This window comes from Aethalodelphis obliquidens, unplaced genomic scaffold (assembly GCF_003676395.1).
Source record: "Aethalodelphis obliquidens isolate GAN/ISIS:26980383/991018 unplaced genomic scaffold, ASM367639v1 scaffold18, whole genome shotgun sequence".
Classification (NCBI taxonomy): domain Eukaryota; kingdom Metazoa; phylum Chordata; class Mammalia; order Artiodactyla; family Delphinidae; genus Aethalodelphis; species Aethalodelphis obliquidens.
Genome location: NW_020837962.1, coordinates 22,988,718 through 23,013,851, shown reverse-complemented (window position 1 = coordinate 23,013,851; position 25,134 = coordinate 22,988,718). Strand labels below are relative to the sequence as shown.

Genomic DNA, 25,134 nt, shown 5'->3' with positions numbered 1-25,134 from the left:
GTCATTTTTGTTACTTTTATTTGCCACAGGTTTTACCTCCCCCACTAAAAGGTAAGTTCTTTGGAGGTGGAGGACTCACAGAGTTATTTGTGGACCCCACCCAACCCCTTACCCAAGAACCTTGCTGAAAATATTTGCAGATGGAATATTTTCATGGTTCCTCCATGTCTTTTAGTGTTCAATTGCAAATGAACTACAAAAAGCGAGACACCAAAGGTAAACTTCTGCCTCTGTTATTACAGGATTTTGTGCCGCTGTATCAAAGCTTTGAGAATTTTTATACACGGAACCTTTACATGAGAATCAGAGACAACTGGAACCGGCCCATCTGCAGTGCCCCGGGGCCTCTGTTTGATGTGATGGAGAGAGTGTCAGATGACTACAACTGGACATTTAGGTGAGGCGGCCACCTGGAGGGGCTTGGTTGAAAGAAATGCTTTCAAGGAAATTCTAGCATGGGCACCAGATCACAGATCTGAAAAAAGCACAAAGCAATAGAACAGCTGCTCTTCCATCATTCAGCCCTCTGCAAGCCCTCATGATGCCAATGGGAGAAGTCACAGTAATTAAATTGCCAAGGGCAGCTTACTTGTATTGCGATTAAAGAGGAATCAGTGGCAGAAGGTGCAGGATACACAGAGCCAGCCGGGAAGAGTCCTTCTCAGCTTTATTGACAAATTGTACCCTCCTACTTCCTGCTGAGGGAGCCAGTGATGACCATGGCTCTTTCTGATTTAGAAAGTCCTTGCTGAAATTTAAACCAGAGCACAGGTGTCACGAAAGCAAGCACCCAAGACAAATCAGGGCTGAGTAACACTCCATGGCCTGGAAACCTTTTCCCAATGCTCTGCCCAGGTTCATTATGAGGTGACTCTCCTCTAAGGACAAATCATTTTGTGGTGACAACAAGGCAAATCAAAAAGAAAAGACGTGACTTGGGCCAAACCCAAGGTCTCTTTGTGAGAGTCTTTTCTGGAGCACTAGGATGATATTAAATGAGAAAGCCCTTTGTGTTCACCTGCCCTTCTCTCTGCAGGTTTACTGGAAGAATCATCAAAGATGTCATCAATATGGGTTCCTATAACTTCCTTGGCCTGGCAGCCAAGTACGATGAATCTATGAAAACAGTAAAGGATGTTTTAGAGACATATGGCCTGGGCGTGGGCAGCACCAGACATGAAATGGGTACGTACATTCACTATTTTGAAATTTTTTTCCAGTTGGGTCTCAGATTCCTTGTGGCTACTTCTCAAATCTAGATCATATCTAGACGGTGTGCCTCAAAATGCTGTTATAAAACACAAAAAGGAAAAGGTATATAACGGTCTTTTTGGAAATTTCAAACATTATGCTCTTACTAGGCAGTTTTTAAAGATTTTAATTCTCCAGAGTAAAAAAAAAATTGTTCTTTCCTGACCACGTTATCTAAAAAAGCAGCTATAATGCCTCTTCCATCTGGTCCTTTTCTGGGTCTTTTCTTTTCCACTTTTCTTTTCTTTTTAACAGCTTTTTTGAGTTACAATTGCTATTCAAAGAAAACCATTGTACTTATTTAGTATATATAATTTAATGAGTTTGGACATATGCATATACCTGTGAAACCATCACCACAATCAAGGTGATAAACATATCCATTACCTCAGAAAGTGTCATATCGCCCTCCTTTTTATGGTAAGAATGCTTAAATGAGATCGATCCTTTTTTCTATTTTTTCCCCTAAACAAAATTTTATTTTATTTTTACTTATTGAAGTAAAGTTGACTTATAATATTATATTAGTTTCAGGGGAAACCCTAGTAATTCTGTATTTAGAGATCTACCCTTTTAACAAATGTTCAAGGGCACAGTACAGAATTGTTCCAGGAACTGTGTGAAAGGGCAGGTCTCTAGAACTTACTCATCCTGTATCACAGAAGCTTCGTACCCATTGAACAACAACTTCTCCTTTGGATTTGGCTCTTTCTCCCATTTTTCTTAATGATGCCTATCACTTATCTTGCTTTTGTACTTGTATATGGCCCATCTCTGCTCCTGCAACATAAGTTCCATGAAGGGAGGAATGGGTCTTATTGACTTGTGTTGAATGAATGAATGAATGAATGATGAATGAATGAATGGTAAAGATGAAACAGACTGCCTATTTATTTCTTTTTTAGCTGAAACATTTTTCTCTTAGAGGAGTAAGATCTTTGAGAAGGAAACTTCTGCTCCCCTCACTTCCGGGAGGATGAGCAGAGCAAGCTTGTTCCTGTGGCCTGCTTCGCTCTTCCTGGCCCACTCTCTCCTCCTGTATTATCTCATGTGTTCCTCACAAAGCCCCATGCTGTGTGGGGCAAGACAGGTGGTGTTATTCCCATCTTCCAGAGGAGGAAACTGAGGACCACAGTGACTCAGTGATGTGCCTATAGTGGCCGATGACCCATCCTAACTCCCGGGGTTGCTCAGCTTTCCTACTAAGCAGTTTCCCAACCAGGATAATACATGCAGAGCTCACTAGGTCAGTTTCAGGCCTAAAAATCAGAGGTAAATCTGCTAAAAATGGATTTACCATTCATGAAAAATGAGCCACATGCCCCTCTCAGATAACCCCTTGGCAGAAGGCCTTTAAAAGCATGTAATTATTCAGACCTGTGCAATAAATAGCCATTCAGATTGAACAAAATCACCTTCTTATCCACATAGCCAGTAAATACTTAACTAAAACTCCAGAGTGTATAAGTAGTTGCCCAGATTTCTTAGGAAAGACACGGTATCTTTATTTTGACTCATGAGGGCTGGAGAAATAAGCAGGGAGTGGAAGAAAGGTTCTACTCCTTTAGAAGAGCTGGGTCACCCACAAGACCCTACTTGGTGGTGGGATCGAGACTGGAAGGACACACCGTCAAAAGAGACACGGAGGCAGCAACCTTTGGGGATGTTGCCTCTGGTACTGGTGACACCAAATACAAGGGTTGTTCATCAGGAAACACACTCCTAAAGATGAGGACCCCCAACTCACTGAGACAGAACAGTCCCCAGTCACAGCACCAGAAACTAAAGAGAGGCAGCCTGACACAGGCGATGGTTTGCTCCCAGTAAAGACAGATACGGAATAAGGGTCCCTGATTCTGCAGACTCAACAAACCCAGAGAAACCAGGCAGAGACGAAGATCCCTGTTTAGACTGCCTACAGCCTACATGCTTTCTCCACCTACTCATCCTTCTGAATCACTGGGCTTTTAATATTTACTTGCTTCATTGTGAGTTCTCCAGCTCAAGCTCTAGGAAGATTTTAACAGCTTCCAAGGAAACAGTGAGACAGCAAGGTAGAAACCACCCACAGTAATTTTAGGCAAATAGAAGAACTGAAAACAAGAATATAAGCAATCTAAAAATAAATGAATAAACAGGGTACATCTGAAAGTCTTCTGCAAGATAAATGGTAACCTGAACATAGCAGTCAAGAATTGGTAATATAGTTGTTTTTTTTTAACATCTTTATTGGAGTATAATTGCTTTACAATGGTGTGTTAGTTTCTGCTGTATAGTTTTGAACGCCATTTACTTCAAGATATACAAGTAACTTTTGGAAAATGTATACTACATAGCCTTAAGAAAATATTTAACAGGGCCAATGGACTAACAGTGAAACTTTGGTAATATAGAGGCTTAAGAATTTTTAGTAACCAAAATAGCTTCTTGAGGAACCCAAAGTAAATGTTTAGGGACGTTTAATCACTTAAAATACTTCCTAGAGCTTTTAAAAGTAGTTTCCAATGTTCCAGGGGGAAAAGAACACAGAAATCATATTCCAAAATAGGAAAATTCAATGAAAAAGAAATCAAGAGGAAACACATAAAATATAGTAAAAGGGACTTCCCTGATGGCCCAGTGGTTAAGACTCTGCACTTCCGATGCAGGGTGGGTGAGGGTTCGATCCCTGATCAGAGAACTAAGATCCCACATGCTGCACAGCATGACCACAAATGAAAAGTAACAAGTAAAAAATAAATAAATAAAAATAAAATATAGTAAAAGGATAAAAGATCACATATTTTATTTTTACCAAAAATATATAACTAGAACATATTTGCCTACTAGAAGCAAAGGACTGAGATTTGGCCAAAAACTAAACTCAATTATGTGCTGTAATCAAAAATAAATACAACTAAATTAAAGTTATTCCAAAGGATGAAAAGCAGAAAGATAGGTCCCAGCCAGGCACCTGGTTCCACCTCCTCATTGTAACCAACAACAAAATACCCTCAGTGCCCAAGAGGGAGGCCAATTCAGTGGAAGGAGCAGCAAAAAGTGCCCTAGAGTAAGGTTGTTTGCCAAATCTACACCTGCAAATGTTAAAACTAGGCCCAAAATAGAACTGAAAATGACACATTTCCAGACAGATATGTACAGAATTTTAAGTGATATTTTAAGATGTAAAATGATGTGCTACTGTTAACTTTTCTGTACAACTAAAAGATAGCAGAATATGGAATTAGGGGAGGCTTTGACCCTCTTGTGGGTGGATTTAACATTTCACATGCTGATATGGGTGGGATGATTGCGCTTTTCATACATCCTAAATATGAGACAGAGTGAAATGGCAAATCGGAGTCACCATCAAGCATTTAAATATCTGACACATTTTAAATTCCTATCTTCTATACTCATGTTGGTTTTTGTTAGAATGCTCCCTGATACAGGCTGTCTCCCTGAAACTGCATGCCTTATGTGACATCTTTGGTAATTACAACCTAGTTTTGTTTTGTTTTGTTTTAATAATGTTGTTAATGTGTTGTGAAAGATTAGAAATTTTTGAGTTTAGGTGTGTGTGACATTACATTGTGAATTAGGGACCTCTGGAGTGAACAGCCTATCAAGTGTTGAAATTGGTACTCTTTAAGCTGGCTTGCCTTCAAATTTTTAGCTGCAAAGTCTGTAGATTAACTGTCTTAGCTGAAAAACCCTAGAATAACTACTATAATTTGTTTAGAAACAGATTCTAAAACTACATGGATGTTTAGATTTTTAGCACTAAGATTGAGAGTTGTGTAAAAATTGTTCATAATGTCTGAAGAGTAACATCAAACAATCAGTAGTATCTTCAGGAATTCCCTGGTGGTCCAGTGGTTAGGACTCAGCGCTTTCACTGCCAAGACCCGAGTCTGATCCCTGGTCAGGGAACTAAGATCCCACAAGCTGCTTAGCCTGGCCTAAATAAATAAGTAAATAAAATGAAAAAAACAATCAGTAAAACTTCATTATGCAAGATATTTCTATATATGATCTTTGCGTTTCGTTACTGGAAAGAATTATTTAATTTTGCTGTATGTGGAAGGTGTTTGTTTGAATATATTGATTTAACAATGGAAGACGTTCATGCAGCCACCCCTAACGCAAAGTCAATGCAGAATTGCTTGTTCTTCCTTCATATGAATTAAGCTTTAAGTGAAGAATAAACTGAAACTTTAAAGATAAATAAACAAACAACCTAAAGGTGTGGTGCAAATGCAAACAGAAAGAAAAGCAGAAGTTAAGCTTAGTGTATGAATTATTAAACATAAGGAGAGATTCACCTTATAAAAATTATGTGGAGAGCCCATAATGAAGATTGATGCAACTCCTATAGCCTCTGTGCATTAAGTAACACAGAAGAGACATATATGGCTCTTTATTTTTCTATACAAACTGGAAATTAGTAGGACAATGAATTATGGGAGGCTTGAAAAATCATATGGGTCAACTTAACATACTTGATTAAAAACAAAAGTGAGAAAAATAAAAAGTGAGATAGTGATAGGAAACCCTAAAGTTCCTCCCAGTCCTTGAAAAATGAAGAAGACAAAAAAATAAGCAAATAAAGACACAGAAGACATTAACAATGTAATTGTTGAGTTTAGTTTAATATTTATATATTGAATGCTGAACTTTAAAACATATTACCAGTAGACGATATCTTTTTAAATATTTATTGAATTTTCATATAAATTTACTATATATTATGCACAAAGAAAACCTCATTGAATTCCAAAAAGTGAAATCTACATAGGTCACGTTCTTGGACCACTGTGAAATAAAGCTAAAAATTAATACCAAAATTAGAAATGAACCCTTTTTAAAAATCACTTGAAACTTTTAAAGCTCTCTCATAAGTAACTCTTGAATCAACAGGCAAATGAAGTTACACTTACATCATGTTTAGAAACTAACAATTATGAGAACACCATAGGATCCAACTAGTTGTGTACTCAGAGGAAAATGTGTATTCTTACTTTACTAAAGAAGTAAGATCGAAGCTAGTAAACTAACAGCCAATGGAGTAAGGAATAAGAGGAAAGCAAAAGTATTACACTATTAAAGATATAAACAGGAACTTATAAATTAGAGAAGAGTAATTTCTATTGGGCTGAGGCATCTAAATTTTAATAAGTCACTAGAGGTGATTCTGATGACCAGCCAGAGTTGACAACCACTAAGCTAGCATAACCCTGATCCCAAAATTTGACAAACGAGCATTTAATAAAAGGAAAATTATAAGGCAATATTACTTGGGAAGAAAATTATACAAGAAATTGACATTGCAAATTCAACAGTATAGTCAAATAACATGATACCATGATCAAGTGGTTCTATGCAGGGACTATAAGGATAGTGAGTTCAATAAGAAAATTTGTAACCTTGAAAGATCCAAGAAGGAAAACATATGATTATCTTGATAGATGTCACTAAAACATTTATAAAATTCAATATCCATTCCTTATAAAACTTTTAATAGAATAAAAATAAGAGATTCTTGAATGGAATAAAAAATATCTACTTCAAACAATGAGACTTGTACTACACTTTGTGATGAAACTTCTAGTTACTAGAAGTTTTCACTTTGAGTCAGGGAAAAGATGAAGATGTGTTTTTACCACCATTTTAATAACCTTTGGAAGTACTAAGCAATATAATTATTCATTTATATTTTACTCCTTACATCAATAAATATTTATTGAATAACTACCATGTGACAAAATAAGAAATATATGTGCAGTAAAAGAAGAGGTGATCTAACCATTATTTGTAGACGATCTGGTTGTTCCTTTCTCTATTTTTTAAACCATGATCTGTGAGTAGTAAAGTGATCCTCAGAAGGGGCTGCTCTTGAGGCCACTGTAGAGATGAGGGGCTGCTGAGCAGGAGGGACAGAGTTTTAGTCCATTTTCTTCCATTTTACATACTAAACTATCAAGAATTTATTAGAAATAATAAACATTTAATAAAGAATTCAATAAAGAGCTACATTCAAAAACCACTAATTTTTAAAATTCAGAAAGTCTATAATCAACAATCAATAAGAGGATATACTGGGAAAAATAATATTATTAGTAAATATGAGGGAAAATGGCACAGACCTAGGAAATAAGCTTATTTTGAAAATGTTGGGTTTTTGTTTTTGGTTTTGGTTTTACATCTTTACTGGAGTATAATTGCTTTACAATGGTGTGTTAGTTTCTACTTTATAACAAAGTGAATCAGTTATACATATACATATGTTCCCATATCTCTTCCCTCTTGTGTCCCTCCCTCCCACCCTTGTGTCCCTTGTGTTCCCTCCCTCCCACCCTCCCTATCCCACCCCTCTAGGTGGTCACAAAGCACCGAGCTGATCTCCCTGTGCTATGAGGCTGCTTCCCATTAGCTATTTATTTTACGTTTGGTAGTGTATATATGTCCATGCCACTCTCTCACTTTGTCACAGCTTACCCTTCCCCCTCCCCATATCCTCAAGTCCATTCTCTATAGGTCTGTGTCTTTATTCCTGTTTTACCCCTAGGTTCTTCATGACATATTTTTTCTTAAATTCCATATATATGTGTTAGCATATGGTATTTGTCTTTCTCTTTCTGACTTACTTCACTCTGTATGACAGACTCTAGGTCCATCCACCTCATTACAAAATGTTTAGAACCTATTTGAAGAAAACTAAGATTTTTATAAAAGACCTAAAATAATACTTGAAAGAAACAGAGAGAGACACCAATATCCTAGAAGGGAATGGCTCAGTATTACAATTCGATCAAATCTTCCTTAAAATGAATATGTAAATTGAACACAATCCAGTGGCATTAATAGAAAAGATGGGTGGTGGGAAGTCTCAACCAAAAGTCTGGAGACAGTTTGGTCCACTCATCTGTATATAAAAAGAACAACATTTCAAATCAGCTAGAAGAGGATCAATTATATCACAATTAGTTTTGTGATAACTGGCTGATCATATAAGGAAATAAGCCAGATTCCTATCTCACGCACTGTATCTAGGTAAGTTACACTTAGGTAAATTGCAAATGCATTTGCAATTGCAATGCAAAAACAAAAGCAATCACCGCCAGAAATAACTATATAAATAAAATTGAAACTGAGTGAATGACTAAATGGATGAATGAATGAACAAATGAACAGAATAAAACTACTCAGACAATTCAAATACAAGATGCACTTGTGTGTGTTCCTTGGTAAAGGCCCTCCTAGAAATATCAGACTACATCTCCCTTTATGTGAGCAATGCTTGTGTCTTAGTCCATTTGGGCTGATATAACAAAATACCACAGACTGAGTGGCTTATAAACAACAGAAGTGTATTCCTCACCTTTCTGGAGGCTGAAAGTCCAAGATCAGGGAGCTAGCATGGTCAAGCGGGGCCTCTTCTGTGTTACAGATTTCTCCTTGTATGTGTCCTCACATGGCAGAAGGGGTGGGCTAGCTCTTTGGGCCTCTTTTGTAAGGGCACTAATCCTATTTATGAGGGCTCCATCCTCAAGACCTAATCACCTCCCAAAAACCCCACCTCCAAATGCCATCATTTAGGACATTAGGTTTTCAATATATGAATTTTGGGGGGACACAAACATTCAGACCACAGCAGCCTCTTCTCTAGCTTGTCACTTCTGATCACGCCTCCATTCTACAACCCATAATGACCTCCAGTCTTTCCAGCAAAACTCACCTCACCCGGCAAGATGCCCTCTTACATGGCAGGGATGCATTTTAAATGATGCTCAGGCTCACTCCTTGCAACACAGGCCACTCAGGTCCATGGAAAACAGGCATTCTCCCTGTTAGGAGAGACAGCTTGTTCCCAACCCAACCAGTAGCCACAGCTGTTTGCCCTTCAGATTTCACAAGCCTGATTCAGACAGTAGTCTACTGTGTACTCACACTCCAGGGAACCAGAGAAAGCTCTCCCAGAAACATGGAGGGAAAAGATCCAACAAAATGAAAAATTTAAACTGCTGTACAAAACAAAACAAACAAACAAACAAAAGCCAACAACAATGTCAACAAAGTTAAAAGTCAAAGAACAAAATTAGAAAAAATTATTCACATATATTTAACAAAATGTTAATATTCTTAACGTGTAAAGACGCTTACAAATCAAAAGGAAAAGAACATCCCAGTTTAAGAAGTGGGCCAAGATTTTGACAAAGTTCAAAACAGGCAAAACTACAGAGTAGGATAGTGTGATGTCCCTCAACCTTTTTTTTCATTATCATTTCCTCTCATGACACTTGAATACCACAGATACACTATATATTTGTTTATGTAGTACATGGATATCTCTGCTTTACACATAAATAGAGTAAGATATTCCCCCTCCAAAAACCAATTTTCACCTCTTTGAAAGCAATATCACCCCTGTTTAGAATGCGTACGTTACCTTTGGGGGAGGTGGATGGTGACCAAAGAGGGCAAAGCTGTTCATATTGGGTTTTTTTAACCTTGATACAGTTATGTGAGTTCACTGTATGAAACTTCATAGAGCTCCATATGTACAATTTTTTTCCCATTTTCTATGTATGTTCTAGTTTAAATGAAAGTTTTACTTTTAAAGGTAGATCCAGTACATAAATGGACAATTAAGGAAAATAAAATAAATATAAATGGGCAATGAGCTTGTGGAAAATACTCTGCCCCTTAAATAATCAAAAAATTATTAAGACACAGAGTTACCATTTTCACCTAATTGGCAAAAGACAGAAAATAATATCCCAAAGTTTCAAAGGAGTGAAGAAAAGGGCACCCTTATATACTATTGACAGAGTAAATTGCAGGGCAATTTGAAAATGTATCAACTGCAAGCCATTTAACTCAGCAATTCCATTTTGAGAAATTTTGCTTTGAAAATTTTGAGTAAGTATTCAATGATGTATGATCGAGAATAATCATTGCATTGTATTTGATAATAGAAAAATTGGGGAAATGAGGCATTTCCAGCAAGGAAAGTGATTGAATATACTTAGTAGATCTGTTTAACATAATATTATTTAGCCATACAAAGTTATAATGTAGTTGCTCAGCACCATGATTTAGAGCAAAGGCTCTGGGATGAGGCTGCTGGGATTCAAATCCTAGTCCTTACTTTTAACTAGCTAGGGCCTGAGATAAACTATTATATACACCTTCCTAGTCTTCAATTTTCTCTTCTGTAAAATGGAAAATACATTGTTAATTAACTTATATACGAAACAAAAACAGACTCACAGACATAGAGAACAGACTTGTGGTTGCCAAGGGGGAGGGGAGGTGGGGGAGGGAAGGAGCAGGAGTTTGGGATTAGCAGATGCAAACTATTATATATAGAACGGATAAACAATAGGGTCTTACTGTATAGCACAGGGAACTATATTCAATAGCCTGTGATAAACCATAATGGAAAAGAATATGAAAAAGAATGTATGTATATGTATAACTGAATCATTTTGCTGTACAGCAGAAATTAACACAACATTGTAAATCAACTATATTTCAATAAAAAAAGAAAATACATTGTTAAGAGACTAAAACAAGAGCAGTATGTATGAGTCCACTTTTTAAAATATATTTTACATGAATATCTGTATTGATAAAGATGGTTATATTTTATTGTGTAGTATTTTCTGTTTTCCACAATGACCTCACATTTTTTGGTTTAATTATTTCTTTAAAAGTCACCAGGAGCCTAAGATGAGGGCACAGTCTTATGGAAATCGTTATAGTACTTCTAAGACATTACCACTGAATCAGTCTGACCAGATTTTTTCAGTGTACTGGAGGGTTTCTGCTGCAGGTTATGTGGATTTTTTACCTTCAACCAGTGGTTTTCAAACTTTAGCTCACATTAGAATCACCTGCAGGGCTTGGAAAAACACAGATTGTTGGGCCCACCTACAGAGTTCCTGATGCAGTCAGTCTGGAATAGGACCCGAGATTTTGCATTTCTAACAAATTCCAAGGTGATATTGATGCTGCTGCTCTGGGGACCACACTTTGGGAACCACTGGAAACTATCTAGCATGGCTGACTTTCTTGACCCAATTTTCAAAGATTTTCCAAAATGCAATGGTCTTTCACCTTGTGTGGAATGAATACCACATATACCTGGGGGATGGAGCTTATAAATAAAAACTGGAAAGTAGGTAAGATACACCCAGAAATCAGTGAAGCAATTTGATTTTTATCTCTGAGTCTATTCTGACACACATTGCTGGTCCAGATTTCCAAATTTAGGAAAGGATAAACTCAGGCAAACTAGAGAGAAGCTTTTGTTTCTGTTTGTTGATGGAAAGAATCAATAAGCAATCTAATAGCAGGAATAGAAAAGAGTTTTATTCCAGCCCAACTGAGGACTATAGCCAGCCTGGGAGATACAAATTCAAGAAGCACTAGAATTGTATCCCTCCAGACTATGAAATGCGGGAGGCTTATAAAGGCAAAAACTGCAAGGTTCCAGTTAGTTACATGAGTTTTTATCAAGAATTATAACTAGAACTGGCAAGAGGTAAGGGTGTTTTTAAGTAAGGATTGATTGAGGTCTGAAATGGTTGCGTAGTTACAAGGGCAGACCGTGAGACCATAAGTTTACAGCTGGCAGCTCTTAGCTGATATTGTTTTCAGGATGGTTGGTGGTGTCCTTGAGTTTGATAAAGTTCAGAAAATTCAAGTCTCAGTGATGCGGGAACACGTCTGAAACCACATCCACAATAGCTGCCTGGCTCCATTTTAGATGCCTGAACTACAGTTACTCCATTTTTTTTTTTAATGCATTCTTTTTCTAAATGGTTAAATCAGATGTACAATGCATGTTTGACAGGCCAGAGACAGATTGTTCTAGGTAGCATAAAGTTTGTTAAATCATGTATAAGCCAGAATGATTTCTCTACACCTCAATATGTAGAAATTTCTTCCTTCACTTTCTCCCCTCTTCTCTGCTTTTGGTCAACAAGGAAGTGTAGCTTCTTGGTCTTTCTTTCCCTAAGCACTGGATGGTTAAAAGTGGATGTCTAGTAACAGTACATTATCTAAATCTATATGCTCTATGAGTGCTGCCAGAGTTTCACCTAGCAACTGTTAGTCAGAAGTTCACTTCTAAGAAAACAAACTCATGGGATGCCAGAAGACTAATTCTGTGCCAATGAAAGATTATTTCTACGTGGAGACTTTTTTCCTTTGAGAAGGAAAGCCTTGTGCTTGAATCATCACATCAGGAAAACCTGATTAGTACGTCTACCTAAAAACTGCCTAGTTGAGAACCTTCTTTCAAATTATAGTTGCAATTTCAAGAAGTAGGCTTGAAATATTTTTCATCTTAAAAACGTCAGAAAGAACACACTTAGGAACACTTAGGAATCAATGAAACTGGATATAATAGGATATTATTTTCCATTCTCAGGTTTCGGATGTGATTTTCACGTTAGTTATGTACAAATTTCCTGAAATTGCTATTTCTCAGTTTGAGAACATTGTTCTTAGCCGTTAGACAGTGTGTCTCCCTCTTTCTCTACATGACAAGTTCTCTGCTACTGTTTCATTCAGAGTACTTAGACTCTTCTTTGGTTTCCTTCTCAAACCTTTGTACCTAGATTCCAGGAATGTGCAACCTTGCTGACCTAAATATTGAAGAAGGGGTCAGCCTCAATTTGCAAAATGTGTAACTTAAAACATATTTCAAATAAATATCAGCTTCAAATTCCTATGGAAATCGCAGTTTCTAAGAAATTGCTACCAAGTAGAGATCTTGCTTCCTTTTTTAAAAAAAGCAATTTTAATTAACAGGATTTTATGCAAATCAATGCTATAAATATGCTTTAAAGCAGTGGATTCAGTTAAATAGGCTATAAAGGTCTCCATCTCAATTAGTATTACCTTCTTAATTTACACAGCAAAACCTTTATTCATAGACAGTGCCAGCCCCTTTCAGACTAAATTGTTGTAAATTCTGATCAATGAGATTTCATTGCATTTCTCTCAAGCCTTTTTATTTTCCTTTAAGAATATTTGTAAAGGAAGGTGGACCCTCAGGGGAATAGTTTGGGAGGAGGAAAATGAAAGTGTATCTTGGTTTCTGAAAGCCTTTTGGCAATTTCCTGATACCTGTTATAATTCTGACAAGGTAATTGCCCTTCTCTTGAGAGTGATAGAAATTACAGCACAGCCAAATTTCAACTAGCAGAGATATTTCTGCAAGTGAAGAATTTGGCCCTGTAGGTTCAACAAAGCCAAGCAAACATAACAACTTAACAAGATATGCCAGTGATTTTACATAAGTATAATACTTGCCAGCAGGGTAACACCTGGGATGATCGAAAAAAGTTGAAACTCACAGACTTCCAGAATACGTAGATCATCTACCACTTCCCTTCACCTAGAAAAAAACCATAATATACATGAAGACTAGAGTTTTGTTTTTTTTTGCGGTACGCGGGCCTCTCGCTGTTGTGGCCTCTCCCTTTGCGGAGCACAGGCTCCGGACGCACAGGCTCAGCGGCCATGGCTCACGGGTCCAGCCGTTCCGCGGCATGTGAGATCCTCCCGGGCACGAACCCGTGTCCCCTGCATCGGCAGGCGGACTCTCAACCACTGCGACACGGGAAGCCCTCCTTTACTAAATTTAGACTAAAAATCCTGTTACATCCAAATATACTAAGGATATAGATTAACTTTCATAGACATCAGTACCTGTGTATATCCTTTAACCACTGGTAATATCAAACAATAATTAGTTTCAAGGGTGCCAAGAACAAAGAGCTTTATTTTGTGTGTTAAGAGTTGTAATTCAGAAAACGCAGATTCGGGTAAAAACGAAAGAGTGGGGGACTTCCCTCGTGGCGCAGCGGTTAAGAATCTGCCTGCCAATGCAGGAGACACGGGTTCGATCCCTGGTCGGGGAAGATACCACATGCCGTGGAGCAACAAAGCCCGTGCACCACAACTACTGAGTCTGCGCTCTAGAGCCCACAAGCCACAACCACTGAGCCGGCGCGGCCCAATAACTGAGGCCCACGTACCCTAGAGCCAACGCTCCACAACAAGAGAAGCCACCGCAATGAGAAGCCGGAGCTCCACAACAAAGAGTAGCCCCAGCTCGCTGCAACTAGAGAAGCTTGCAGCAATGAAGACCCAACGCAGCCAAAAAAAAAACCCAACCCAGAAGAGTGTTCTGAGGAAGGGAAAGAGTTATCTCTCTAGAGTCACACATGCTGAATCTGAACCTTGGCTCTAGACTTACTAACTGCATGACCTTGGGCAAGTGAACTAAACTCTCAGGCTTTGGTGTACTTATCTATAAAAGGAGATAACAGCAGTACCAACTTCAAAAATTTGTATGACAATTAATTGAGATAAAGCTTGAAATGTTTCAGCAGGGTAGGTTGTCACGTTGTTAAGTAGGTGGTCTGCACTTATTAGCTCTATCTCCTTTGGGTAAGTGGCATCACTTCTGCATCTATTTCCTCACTGATAAGGACCAGGATGCCTATTTTATAGAGAGTGTGGAGGTGTAATGATTAAATAACCATATACATAAGTGGACCCTCATTAGAAGTTGCTTCATTCCCCCTCCTTCATCTATCTTTGTTTCCAGAGGTGGGTTTTTTGTAGTTGAACATTCGTTACTTTTTTTTTTTTTTTTTTTGGCTGTATTGGGTCTTCATTTCTGTGCGAGGGCTTTCTCTAGTTGTGGCAAGCAGGGGCCACTCTTCATCGCAGTGCACGGGCCTCTCACTATCGCAGCCTCTCTTGCTGCGGAGCACAGGCTCCAGACGTGCAGGCTCAGTAGTTGTGGCTCACGGGCCTAGTTGCTCCGCGGCATGTGGGATCTTCCCAGACCAGGGCTCGAACCCGTGTCCCCTGCATTAGCAGGCAGATTCTCAACCACTGCGCCACCAGGGAAGCCCCAGAGTTGGGTTTTTAAAGTAAGAGAATCAAACGTGAATTAGCCCTGTACAGTAGTACAGTAGATAATAGTATTATATCAATGATAATAGTACTGGCGTTACATAAGAGAATGCCCTGTTTTTAGGAAATACAGAGTGAAATATTTAAGAAAAGGGGGCATTATGATCGTAATTTATTAAATAGTTCAGCAAAAAATTTCATATAATTGTATATATTATATATAATTATATACACACGTGTGTGCGTATATATATATACACACACATAGAGAGAGAGAGAATGATATTTAATGAAATGTACTAAAATGATAACATGGGGAATCTGGATGAAAAGTATTTGGGGATTCTTGATACTATTCTTGCAACTTTTTAGTAGGTCAAAAATTACATCAAAACAAAATGTTAGGGCTTCCCTGGTGGCGCAGTGGTTGAGAGTCCCCCTGCCGATGCAGGGGACACGGGTTCGTGCCCCGGTCCGGGAAGATCCCACATACCGCGGAGCGGCTGAGCCCGTGAGCCGTGGCCGCTGAGCCTGTGCGTCCGGAGCCTGTGCTCCGCAACAGGAGAGGCCACAGCAGTGAGAGGCCCGCGTACAGCAAAAAGAATTTAAAAAAATGTTAAAGAAAAAAAAGAAGGGTGAAACATGACTCTATTGAGTATGTGGTCAGAGGTGAGGTAGAGGTCATCATCTGGTCCACTTAAAAATTCTTCTCTTATCAAGATGATTTGTGAGAGGAAAGCTCATCATAATTACATATCCACACCTTAAGGTTTTTGTTTGCATCGGATTCTAATTATCTATTAACGTTTTAACCTGCCAAGAGATGGCAAGTGGTTTGCTAAAAATAAAGTCCTGGGAAGTTGGGCAGATAAAAATTGTTTCTGCTGTTTTACTGAACTTCATCTGGATGGGTGGTCTCTTGACCCAGCACTGGTGGCCTCTGCTCAGTGTGACAGTGTGTTCTAGACCCATTTCAGACAACCCATCTGGCTTCAAGACTTTTCTCTGAATGTTTCACGGGAAAACAAAGGTACTCAAGAGGCTTAGTAGCTCTGTAACCCCTACCAGACTTTACACAAACGGAATAAGCAGAAGAACAGGGTATTCTAAGTGCTTTTGGGTGAAGAGCTGAAAGGTGGACTCCTTTAGGCAGAAGGGTTGATGCTGATTTTAATGCAGGAATCACCAGTTCAAGCAAAGTGGCTCAGAAGTGGGCTGAGAGCCATAGCACAGTAGGAACAGCCAGATGAAATGGCTGGCATGTTGCCACAATAAATGACCACCTACTCCTAGGTCACATCTAAGCAACAATCAACAAACAGGATATTCTGGACGAAAAGAGACTACTGTCACAGTTTGGAAATTAGTCTTCACATGTGCTACACAGGAAGAATAGGTGGTTGTGAAACAGGCTTGTTAATAACACCTACACCCTTTACTATTAATCAGTGTCAATATGAAGGCCGATATCATTAAAAAATCAGCTGAAATGTAGAGTTCATAAGCATAATATTGCTACTTTTTCCTGAGTCTGATTTTTATTGATTTGACTGATGGTGGCATACCCTGTGCTTGGCATGTGAAAATACTGCTGAGAGATCTGGCAAGAGGATACACCCAGCTTGTATTTATTCTTTTATTCACAAAGCAGATTTTCAGTATCCACTGGATAAATAAACCTTCAGGATAAGAACAAGTGTCAATATATGCACAACACTGAAATTCGGAGATCCGTTCTCACCAGCCTATATGTGACTTTCAGAGACTAAAGAAAAAACAAAAGTCACAGAGAAATAAAGATTATTGTGGATATATTTGTACCTTCAGTTAGAACTATAGCTCTGCTTTCTTGAGATTTAAAAAAAAGGCCCACAGTTATATGTCAGCAACAAAATGTTGAATATGATTTCTAGAAGTCCTCAAGTACTCAGACCACCAAGGGCAAACTTGACAGGACTCAGGCATCTCCATTCAATCAGGGTATGGCTTGAATGTTGGTGGAAACAAGCTAGTTAAGTTTCTAGTGACAGTTTTGTTTCCCCAAGGTCCTTCTACATTTTCATTTCTTTTTTCTTCAGTTTTAATATTTTTTATTGAAGTATAGTTGATTTACAACATTGTGTTAATTTCTGCTGTACAACAAAGTGATTCAATTATACATATTTTTTCAGTTTTGAATTTTTTATTGAAGTATAGTTGATTTACAATGTTGTGTTAATTCCTACATTTTTATTTCTTGAATTTGAGGAACAGGAGGCAGAAAGCAGCAGTCCATTAATATGAAAGAGACATATTATCTATTCTTCCTTAAAAACCCCACCCCATCCCAGACCAGCCCAGTCTAACGTTGCAAGGCATGGCTTCTTAGAGTAGAAAATATCCAACCATCCTGGGAATCTGTCATATCTGTTGATGAAATCTGAGCTATGAACACTAAACAGAGAAACTCCATGATCATGGGGTTTGGGAGTGGGAACTATTATTTTCTACAAATTGAAGGTAAGCCCCTAGATGCAAAACAACTGACAACTCGTAACCCAGCTGTGAGACATCCATTTGTAGAAACTGATATATTTGAAAATTACTTTACTAACCACCTGACCACTGGAAATCCAGAAGAAGGCTGGTTTCTGGAGACCTAATCTGGTCACCTGCTTTCCCCCACCTTCTCCCTCTCTTTAAGTCAAGATCATGAAAGAGACCTCGTAGAGGGGGATTCCTCAGGCTGTTCTTAGACACACCCATGTCTAATTAGTTGGTTGGCTGTTTAATCATTTACAAGACATCCTGTATTATCCTAAGGACTTTTAGTGATGTAACTGTCATAGACAAGGCCTTGGAATGGCAGATTTGGGGAAGATGTAGGTGGAGGAAGACATCACGCAGATTCATCGTGAACGTCGACTCATGCACTTCTGGGTGACTGGGCCAGGACACAGTTGTCCCCTGACATCTGAGCAGGAAAGGCTCATGGGGAAAGTTACCAAGTTAACAAAGTTTGGGCACCCTCCATCCTTGCTGGAGACCTTCTTCAGGTATCGGTGTTTCCAAGCTGGTGCTCACTGCCTGGTCGCCTTGTTGCCCTGGCATCGCATGACTTCTTGACCTTTTTCCCTGTGCCATCCCCTCCTCTAGCCTCAGTCTTGGCCTCCTTCTCCATCAAAAGACAGAATGCAACTCAGCAAGCACCTACTACATGTCAGTACTGCAATAGGAGTTGCAAGCACCTACTACCTGTCAGGACTGCAATAGGAGTGCCAGTATCTGCACACCCAGTATCTGCACTCCAAGGGCTCTTTCTGTAATAAAGAAGATGGCCCCATGAACATCCCCAATGAAACTTACTAAGTGCTATAATCATTATGTGATGAGGCTTATGCGACCTCAGAGGAGAAAATGACCGAGTTTGCCTGGGGAAGCTGAGACTGCATCTGAGAAAAGAGGCCATGTTAGGTGGATCTCAAAGAGTGACTAGGAGCTGCCAGAAGACCATTCTAGGTGGAGGAAAGACCACTCCCAAGGTCAAAGATGCCTAAAACAGCACCTCTCCCAGTCTCTCCAGAAACTGCCGGAAGGGGCAGCCAGAGGCCACCCAGCTGTTTAGTGGAAGAGCTGGGGTCAGAACCAGCTCTCCTCACGGCCAGGCCGGTGGACTTTTCATTACCTGTTCTTGGAGGTGTTCCCTTTGGAATGCAGTCTCTGCTGGGTAAAAACAAATCTGACAAAAGATTATGTGCCCACGTTTTATCTTTAAATTTCAGTTTCTCTTTTCACACTATAGTGTATCTTGGATAATAAAGTTTTAAATTACAATTTAAATTTCTAACTATTCCCCACCCCCAAATCTTGAATACAATTGACTCTGCTAGAATGTTTGTTTTACTATGTTTTCTGACAGTTTGGAGCATAAATGAATTCTGATTTGAGAAAAAGGCCACCAGCCAGCAGCGTGAGAAGAGGGGAAGGGCAAAGATGGGCTATCTCATGTTCTCTTTTATGTTAAATGCAAAATAAAACTTCAACTCACCATGCAATGCCTTCTAAAGTTCAACTCCTCACCATTTTAGCTCAATAAGCAAGCTAATTTACCAATTTAAATAAAATTCTGATATCCCGCTTTGTAGTAATATATGTTAATCTTTAGATTAATAGAAGCTTGTTTATAATAGTCCTGAATATGCCAACAACATTCCTCTAACTTAAATCTGAGTTAAATCTGCATATGGATGGATACAAATTCCTGTCCACCTATACATTTTTTCTATTCTGTTAAGTGTATCATCTAGACCAATAAAAATATAATGCAAGACACGTGGAATTTAAAATTTTCTAGTAGCCACATTTTAAAAAGTTTTAAAAAATCAGGTAAACAATGTCATAATACATTTTATGTGATCCAATATATCCCAAGTATTGTCATTTAACCATGTAATCAATAAGTGAAATATTAATGAACTATACTGTATTATTTTTATTGTTTTTGTTCTCTCTTCAAAAAATGATGGGTATTTTACCCTTACAGTACATGTCAATTCAGACACCAAATTTTCACTGGTTAAAGTGAAATAAGTGGGAAATAATCCTACCAAAACAGTAAAGTTGTGTTTATTGGAAAAAAATCACTAAAATTAAATAAAATTTAAAACTCAGTTCCTCTATTGCACTAACCATATGTAGTTGGTGCCTACCATATTGGACAGTATAGATCTAGAAGTTAGAGTGATGGCAAACAAGACTATGGGAAGCATTAGTATTTACTCTCAGTAAGGCATGAGGGATTATTTATAAGAAGGGGTCAGAGAGTAAGCATTTAAAGGTAGTAGAGTCTTAAAAATATGAACTTTGGAGTTAGACTTGAGTATCTCTGTTGCTCTTTATCTGTGACCTCTTCCCACTTCAGTTTTCTTATCTGTAAAGTAATAATACCTGCATTATTGGGCCCTTAAAATTAAATGAGATAACCTAAATAGTGGGCTTTGCAATCTAGCACATTCCAAAGGTTCAATAAATTATAGCTCAATGCACGTATGGAAGTCATGAGCTCTGTTTGCATTTGAGTGTCGGGAACCCTCTGAGGGAGTTAGAATTTAATTACTTATTCGTGGGATGTAAGGTGGAAAGAAAGAGGAACTGTGGCATTTTTTATAAATTTTATTGCATTATAAATTATATATATAGAAAAGTGCACCAATCGTGAGTATAAAATGGATTTTCACAAAACAAACATACCCACATAACCAGCACCCAGATCTAGAAACAGAACAGAGCATCTCAAAGTTCTCTCCATGCTCTCAACAAAAGAAACCACTTTCCTGACTTCTAACACTACAGGTTAGTTTTGTCTGTTTGTAAATTTCATATAAATGGATTCATACAGTATGAGTGTATACATGTCTGACTTTTTTCTCTCGACCACATGTTTGTGAGATTTTCCATGCTGTTGTGTGGGACATTAGTTTGTTTTTTCTCACTGATGTGTTGAATTCTACTGTATATGTATTGATCCATTCTACAGTGTGTGGTTATTTGGGTTGTTTCTAGATTCGGCCTATGGCAAATAGACCTGCTATGTGCACTCCTGTATGTGTCTTTTGGTGATGGGTAAGCACTGGAATTTGAGTTTTCAATCTTGGACTTGTTGAGAACAGGAGATTCACCCATCCTATCATTTCATGAGCAGGAACCTTGGATAAACATAAAGAGTTGGAGGACCTTGTAGCTGAGTTCCTGAATGTAGAAGCTGCTATGGTCTTTGGAATGGGATTTGCAACGAACTCAATGAATATCCCTGCACTCGTTGGAAAGGTGAGAATTTGTTAACATAATTGTCTTCTGCTGTGTTATTCCTAAGACATAACTGAGCAGGTCCTTTGTTAGACGTATGACTGAGAAGTTTCTTTTCTTAGGCTTGGATTTTCAGCTTTTTGAATACATGTACTGTTACCGACCAGGATGCCTGGCCTCCTTAATTGATAGAAATTGATAAGAGGCCAGACAAGAGATTCAGGCAAGGCTTTATTGGGGCCCCTGCTGCAGCAGCGGGGGAGCTCGCCCCCAAGGAGGGGGGCGAGCTAGTTCCTCATATGGGGTGAGGGTAGGGGCAGGTCCCAGGGTAAGGCCAGAGGGGTGGCTTAGGAGGTTTGCCCACCGCTTTGGTGGTGTTGTGTGCAAGAGGCATATGCGGTACCCTGCTTTTGCTTCCGGCTCTTCAGAAGTGGCAGTAGGGTTTTTTGGTCTTTTTGAATCTTGTTGTCCATAATTTGCCCCAACTGCACAGGCATGCAGTTAATTTTAGTCCCATATAGTTTCTTTGTATTTTGTTGCACAAGGAGATGAAGCGGTTTGTCCAGGTGCAAGCATTGCAGCAAAGGGTCCCAGGTCCCAGGTCCCAGCCTGTCTAAGTACCAGCTGAGTCCAGCAAATCTCTTCATCGTGATATCTGGTTATAGAATTGCAGCCCTACATGGGAGTCAAGCTTCCTCTTCAGTGACAGTTTTACAAAATCAATTAAATTTTTAGGCCCCCGAGTCACCATGTTCAGCATAACAAATGCTTATTAAGCATTTATTTTAACAAAACATTTTTCTTGTGTTGTTTGTCCCTTTATTCATTCAATAAGTCACTTATTGAGAATCTACTGTGTTCTCATATGAGGCAAGTTACAGAGTATACAGAGATGAACAAGACCTTTGCCCTGTAAATTCATGTAGTTTCTAATGGGGGTAATAACACACCAAGTAACAGAATAAATACCACAGAAAAGGGGTGCCCGTAAATGGGGAAGGACAAAAGAGTTGTCCCCTAACTCTTCTCGAGAAAGGCTGAGATGCTTGTGCAAAGTAGGTGACATGAGAACAGAATCTGTTACTTATCTGTTTAGATAAGTAAGTTATTTTCTTAAGACAAGGAAGAGTGAGCAGCATGTGTGAAGCACTGAGGTTTGGAAGAATTAGAACATAGGAGAGTGGATGAAGAAGAGACCAGAGGTGAAGGCAGTTACCAAACTGTAAAGAGCCTTATAGCATAAATCATGCTAGAGTGTTGGGAATTCTCCTGGAGAAAAATGAAGAGTTGGTTTGTTCATTTTAAGTAAGCAAATGCCATAATCAGATTTATGTTTTTAAAAGTCTGACTCATGACAACTAATATAATGCGGTGTATGATCTTTGATTGGATTCTGCATTGAAAAAAATAGGAAAGGAAACATCTGTAAAAGGCATCAAGACATTTTTAGGACAGTCGGAAAAATTTGGATTTGAACTGTATATTAGATGATAGCATTGTATTAATGTTTAATTTCAAAGGTGTGATAATTGCATTGTGATCATGTAGGAGAATGTCCTCTTTCCTAGTAGACACGTGCTAAAGAATTTCAGGGTGAGGTATCATGAGGTTTACAAGTAACTCTCAAATGTCCACCAAAAAAAATTATAAATACACACACAATGTCTGGGGTATGGAGATGTGAAAATTTTGCTGGCTTTGCCTCAAACACTTAAAAGTGTATCATGTGTGAGATTTCTAAAATATAAGGGAGAACTCTAAGATTCTGGGTGGCCATAAAATAAAGGTCTTTATTTTTAATTTTTTTGCATGTCTCTGCATTTTGAGTCTACTTGAGCAATTTCATAATTTAGAAATCTTTAACTTAATAAAGAAAAATAATTTTACAAACAGTAACTTATATAAGCAGTAAATTAGAGTGACCTTCTCTCCTTGTCTCAGACTGAATTGCCATCCATACTTTTCCAGATGCAAAGTTTTTAACTGTAAAGCAGTGATGCCTCTGTCTACATGGATGTTAATATAGTAGGGAATGAGAATCAGAAAACAAGAGCTTGAAATGTTTTGCAGAAATTATCCCTGCCTACCAGTAAGAGTGCCCCGAAACCATTCCAAATAATCCAGCATGGGACTGAAAAGCCTCAGCAAATCCACAACCCACCCAAAATCATGTTAGTTTTCCTGCCAACCATCAATCCTTTAGACTCTACCCGGTGCTTAACCAAGATCTTGGATGACCTCCTCTGCTGAAAACTATATGCAAATGTTTCAAAAAGGTGTTAACCCTTAACAGATCCCCAACTCCATCAGCAAATTGCTCTAGAGGATTTTATCCACGAAGACACCAGTTTAAACTCTTGGACTTTTAAAATTAAAGAGGGTTTTGGAGAATCTGTGTTATAGATCTTAAAGTGAGTTCCTGTTCCCACATGTTGTTTTCCCTTCATTTTATTTATTGGCCTGTTTCATGTGCTTGTTTTCTACCAGGGATGCCTCATTTTAAGCGATGAGTTAAACCATGCATCTCTTGTGCTTGGGGCCCGACTCTCGGGTGCAACCATAAGGATCTTCAAACACAACAGTGAGTATCAGTGCTTTTATCCAATAGATACCTCTTGCTTCTAGACAAAAGTAAAGATTATTGATGGGGCTTAGTCCTTGCTCTTCGACCTGGGAGCTTAGCTAATGAAACACAGTCATGTTTATACTCACTACTGGCTTGTTAACCTCTGGTGACCTGGAACAAATGGTTGAACTGCATTAAACACCCAGATTGCTAAGTGTAACCCAAACACATTAGTGTCTCTGTCATTAGTGATCTTCCAGCGCGGCCTCTGAAGCCATGACTGAGCTCTTAGACTGCACGTAATTATCAGAAGTGTGATAATGCCTCCTCTTTTGTAACTCTGCCTTGAGAAAGTTTAAAGAATTAAGTTTATTTTTAATTTATTTTTTCATTGAAGCACAGTTGATTTACAGTGTTGTGACAATTTCTGCTGTACAGCAAAGTAACTCATTTATATATGCATTCTTTTTTATATTCCTTTCCATTATGGTTTATCTCGGGATGTTGAATGTAGTTCTCTGTGCTGTACAGTAGGACCTTGTTGTTTATTCATTCTATACAGAATAGTTTGCATCTACTAACCCCAAACTCCCAGTCCACCCCTCCCCCACTCCTCCTCCCCCTTGGAGAGCCACAAGTCTGTTCTCTATGTCTGTGAGTCTGTCTCTGTTTTGTAGATATGTTCATCTGTGTCATATTTTAGATTCCACATATAAATGATATTGTATGGTATTTCTCTTTCTCTGTTTGACTTACTTCACTTAGTATGATAATCTCTAGTTGCATCCATATTGCTACAAATGGTATTATTTCATTCTTTTTTATGGCTGAGTTGTATTCCATTGTGTATATGCACCATATCTTCTTTTTTTTTTTAACGCTTTTATTGGAGTATAATTGCTTTACAATGGTGGGTTAGTTTCTGCTTTATAACAAAGTGAATCAGTTATACATATACATATATCCCCATATCTCTTCCCTCTTGCATCTCCCACACTCCCACCTGTCAAGCTGGTCACAAAGCATGGAGCTGATCTCCCTGTGCTATGCGACTGCTTCCCACTAGCTATCTATGTTACATCTGGTACTGTTTATATGTCCATATATACACTACCACTCTCTCACTTGGTCCCAGCTTACCCTTCCCCCTCTCAGTGTCCTCAAGTCCATTCTCTAGTAGGTCTGCATCTTTATTCCCGTCTTGCCCCTAGGTTCTTCATGACTTTTTTTTTTTTTTTAGATTCCATATATATGTGTTAACACACAGTATTAGTTTTTCTCTTTCTGACTTACTTCATTCTGTAGGACAGACTCTAGGTCCATCCACCACACTACAAATAACTCAATTTTGTTTCTTTTTATGGCTGAGTAATATTCCATTGTATATATGTGCCACATCTTTTTTATCCATTCAACTGTTAATGGACACTTAGGTTGCTTCCATGTCCTGGCTACTGTAAATAGAGCTGCAATGATCTTTGTGGAACATGACTCTTTTTGAATTATGGTTTTCTCAGGGTATATGCCCAGTAGTGGGATTGCTGGGTCGTATGGTAGTTCTATTTTTAGTTTTTTAAGGAATCTCCATAGTGTTCTCCATAGTGGCTGTA

General features: G+C 38.5%; 1 protein-coding gene across 4 annotated transcripts in view; it reads left to right on the top strand.

The window, feature by feature from the left end:
* SPTLC3 (serine palmitoyltransferase long chain base subunit 3) overlaps positions 1-25,134 on the top strand; it is a 126,441-nt gene that overhangs the window by 28,287 nt on the left and 73,020 nt on the right. For all 4 annotated transcript variants that reach the window (XM_027118172.1, XM_027118175.1, XM_027118174.1 and 1 more), the window contains 4 exons: positions 243-397; positions 1,037-1,185; positions 20,855-20,979; positions 23,446-23,539. In XM_027118172.1, the coding sequence (XP_026973973.1) occupies positions 243-397; positions 1,037-1,185; positions 20,855-20,979; positions 23,446-23,539 (523 nt within the window). The remainder of the gene's footprint in view (positions 1-242; positions 398-1,036; positions 1,186-20,854; positions 20,980-23,445; positions 23,540-25,134) is intronic.